Genomic DNA, 4326 nt, shown 5'->3' on the forward strand with positions numbered 1-4326 from the left:
TCTGTGTGCCATGAGATGAAAATGGCAGTTCTACTTTTATGTGGTATAACACAACTGTTAGAAACCAAGTACCACACTTCATAGAGATTTGTCTAACATGGGGCCTGAAAATGCTAATGTTGATGATGATGTGATCTTTTGTGATTCCTGAATCAGATGGTATTATAGTTAAATTGGAAGTTTCACCTATTGGTTAACTATTACTTACTTTCTTATAAACAACATCCCAAAGGAAAAGGGTGATTTGATCAAAAGGAAAATAGTACAAAAAGACTTATGTGGCTTGATTCAAATACCAATAATTTGCATAAAGATCAGAAAAGGACCCAAAATTTGATTTCTACTTCATTTCTTGTCATTAAAATGACTATCTGGTATAAACATTAATTCAATAACATGAATTAAATGCCCAAATAATTAAATTATTAGGTAAATGCTCATTAGATGGAAGTTAAGAGTAAATATCTTCCCAGATCTTTTCCACCTGGATACTTTATGAATCACACAAGCACATGAATTGAGACCAGGCCCATCCAATGGCTTATGAAAATGTTTCAGACCTCTTACCTGAGGTATCATGAATTTAAAACTTTAGCTGAAGTGTTTATTCTAAGTACACAGTATCTATTGTCTTTCTGAGATGACCTCGATCAGAAGCAAAGCTCATGCTTTGGTGTCCTCCTATACCCAAAGGTGTTAACTTGAATCTGAGAGTTTGTTTAAAGGGTTTGGTGATGTGGACAGTATGGCCGATGGGCTGATCATAAAGCCCATGGATAAAAGATCTGCCTGGGCATGGGGTAGTCACCAGCCAACAAAACTCTCCAAGAACAGGCCAGAAAACCATCCCAGGAATACGATTATTTCACTTCAGAGATTTCTTTACATGACAGACAACTTGCACTCATACTTTTTAGTTCTTAGTTTGGTCAAAGACAAACTGGGGAGAGAAGAGAGACAAGTTAGGTCTGGCATGGACATAAGACCCACTATATCTGCAGCACATGAGTGACAAGTGACAAAAAGAGAGATCTAGTCCAGCCGGCATGGCTCAGTAGTTGAGCGTTGACCTATGAACCAGGAGGTCACAGTTCAATTCTCGGTCAGGGCACATGCCTTGGTTGCAGGCTTGACCCCCTGTAGGGGGCATGCAGGAGGCAGCGGATCGATGTTTCTCTCTCATCAATATTTCTCTCTCTCTCACCCTCTCCTTTCCTCCTTCTAAAATCAATAAAAACATATATTTTTTAAAAAGGTTCCAACATTTACCTTGACATTTGTGAATGGGGTACCACTGACTTGTCCCCAGGAAAAAGGAGGAAGCCTTAAACGAACTGGTTTCCCCCGAGCCTTCTTGGCTAGAAGCAGAAGATAGGTAGCTGTGAGATGATCATATTGCCACTGGAAGAAAAGAAAATCAAGTTGTTTAGAAGATTAAATGTGCTTTTTGAAATAATGTTCTATTTTAAATTAATTTTTTCCTGGATGTAATAGACATTCAGAATTTTTTAAAATTTTTTAGCTTTACAAGGCATATAATGAAAAACAGCAATCCTCTACACCACACCACACACACCCATTTCTACTCCCCAGAAAGAACTACTTTTAAACACATTTAGCTATTTTTCTATATTCCTAAATTAACAGTTTATATAGCTTTAATTTTTTCCTCAGCTTCAGATATCATTTTTAGATTTCCTACTGTGTAGAATTTAGCTCTACTATAATTCCTTCCTTCCTTCCCCACACATCTCCTCCCTGCATCCTCCTGTTATAATTTTGTTGTAATTTTAGTAAATCAATATTTATGTTATTACTATGTAAATATATGGTATTCACAACTAAGTAAGGTAATGTTCAAATATTTAATTAGTACACCAACCAATCAGAACAGAGGCCAAGAGGTGTGGCATTCTGGGGGCCCCTGTGATGCCGATTATTGTCCTTTTAATGATGGATTTGAGGTGGGCCTAGAGGGAGGTGCCTAGGGCCCAAGGGAAGCAACAGGGAGGGCACTCTGGGTAGCAGTTATTTACCAGTCAGTGTATAAACATTAGCATCTTACAACCAGTATGGCCACACTGGCTGAGTATTAGCCCTGCAGTTAAACCACACATGTTGCTATCCTTGCATTTCCTTTTTTTTATAACTTGTTTTTTCCTAGTTAAATCTTTTAAAGGCAGTTATTTATCTTACTAATTCAACTCCACAGTCTCCAACACCCTTCACCTCCTCCCAACATGTTCACACATATCAGCCCATCTGTCTCCTTCTCTGTCCCTTTTGGAGACCTTCCTCCTGACACCTGCATTCCATACTCCGCTCTGGATTGACTTCTTTCTCAGCCTGCAACTCAACTGTTAATCTTGGGATTCCCTTCACCTCTGTCCTACAACGTACCCACAATTCCCTAGATCCTAAGTATCCCTCTTTCTTTTTCCTTTCTTTCTCTCCTTCTCTTTCTTTCTTTCTTTCTCTCCTGCTCTCTTTCTTTCTTTCTTTTTCTTTTATTGATCTTAGAGAGAAGGAGGAAGGAAGGAAAGAAAGGAGGGAGGGAGGAACATCAATGTAAGAGAGAAATATCCATTGGTTGCCTTCTGCACACACCCGGACGGGGATCGAAGCCACAACCCAGGGATGTGCCCTGGCAGGGAATCAAACCCGCCACCTTCTGGTGTACGGAATGATGCTCCAACCAACTAGACACACCAGTCTAACTATTCCTCTTTCTTGGTTTACTTTCTTGTTCTGGTGGAAACATCTCCAATAACTTCCTGAGGGTAGATGAATGGTAGGTAAATTTTTTGAGAGCTTGCTTGTCTGACAAATGACTGCATTCTATCCACACATTTGATTCTAGTTTAGCAAAGTATAGAATTCTAGGTTGACAATAATTTTCAGTTTTGAAGACATAGATCCATGATCTTCTCACTTCTAGTATAACTACGGAAAAATCTAAAATCTTTCTGATTCCCAAGACTTGTGTATGATCCTTTTTGGTTTTTGTCCCTGACACTTTTTGAGTCTTCCTTTCCCCAGTTTTCTGATATTTCCCTTCAGAAGACCCGTGTGTGGATCTCTTTTCATCATTTTGCTAAGCCCTGGTTAAGCCCCTTTGTTCTTAGAAACTCTTTTCTGGAATATTTCTTCAGTGGTTTCTTCCCTTCTTTCCTCTGTTTTATCTTTCTGTAACTTATATTATTTGTATGTAGGACCTTTTTTACCCCTCTCTTCTATTTGTGCATCTCTTTGTCTTTAGGGTCTACTTTCAGAAGGTTTCACATTAACTCATTTTCCAAACATTTCTACTGAGCTTTTCTCATTTTTTATTTTTGGTCATATTTTAAATTTCCAACAGCTATTTCTTGAAATGTTCTTTTTAGTCATCTTATTCCTATTTCAAAAAAGAAATAGCTTCTCTTATCTCTAAGAATGTTAGTTATCATTTCTTAGCCATTTTTTCCCACTTCCTGTTATCTTTTTTTTCCCCCCGAGTATCTTTACTTTTTCTTCCTTCTGGCCAACCCCACGTCATTTATTTTGACCTGTGGCTTTCATGTTAGAAGCTTTCCTCAAATATCTGGTGATCTTTGGCTGTCTGCCTCTATTTAAAAGTGAAGAATTATAATAACACAGCTAATTAAAGGCTCTATGTGTAGTCTGGGGCTGCTTAACACCTTGGGGACTTTTCTCTAAGGCAGTGATTTCAACTGCTGTACCGCAAGAATTTTTAAATCATGCAATACCTGCCTATTTAGTCAGGGGCACTGACCTCATTTCCCTTAGATTGTCAAATAAAAAATGACAACAGCCCATGTTACAATAGCCATCAGGTGTGAATGAATCAAAATCACACCTATGTTTTTGTCAGACTACAAAAAATATATTTTTGGTGTGCTGCAGAATTTGGGCTGCTTAACCTTGGGGACTTTTCTCTAAGGCAGTGATTTCAACTGCTGTACCGCAAGAATTTTTAAATCATGCAATACCTGCCTATTTAGTCAGGGGCACTGACCTCATTTCCCTTAGATTGTCAAATAAAAAATGAGAACAGCCAATGTTACAATAGCCATCAGGTGTGAATGAATCAAAATCACACCTATGTTTTTGTCAGACTACAAAAAATATATTTTTGGTGTGCTGCAGAATTTTAGTAATTAGTTTATGGGTGCTGTGTGATGAAAAAGGTTGAAAATCACAGCTCTAAGGTAAACACACAAGAAAACTGAACTCCCAACCATTGCTACAGCAAGTAGGATTTTCCTCCTGACTTTCCCCTAGAGAGGAACCTTCCAATGTTCCCCCACCCCCACTGCACACAATACA

General features: G+C 38.4%; 1 protein-coding gene across 1 annotated transcript in view; it reads right to left on the reverse strand.

Moving 5' to 3' along the window:
• MELK (maternal embryonic leucine zipper kinase) overlaps positions 1-4326 on the reverse strand; it is a 61722-nt gene that overhangs the window by 13826 nt on the left and 43570 nt on the right. The window contains 1 exon segment of the mRNA XM_015560460.1: positions 1270-1413. Coding sequence (XP_015415946.1) covers positions 1270-1413 — 144 coding nt within the window.

The sequence above is a fragment of the Myotis davidii genome, unplaced genomic scaffold, assembly GCF_000327345.1.
Source record: "Myotis davidii unplaced genomic scaffold, ASM32734v1 scaffold534, whole genome shotgun sequence".
Lineage (NCBI taxonomy): Eukaryota > Metazoa > Chordata > Mammalia > Chiroptera > Vespertilionidae > Myotis > Myotis davidii.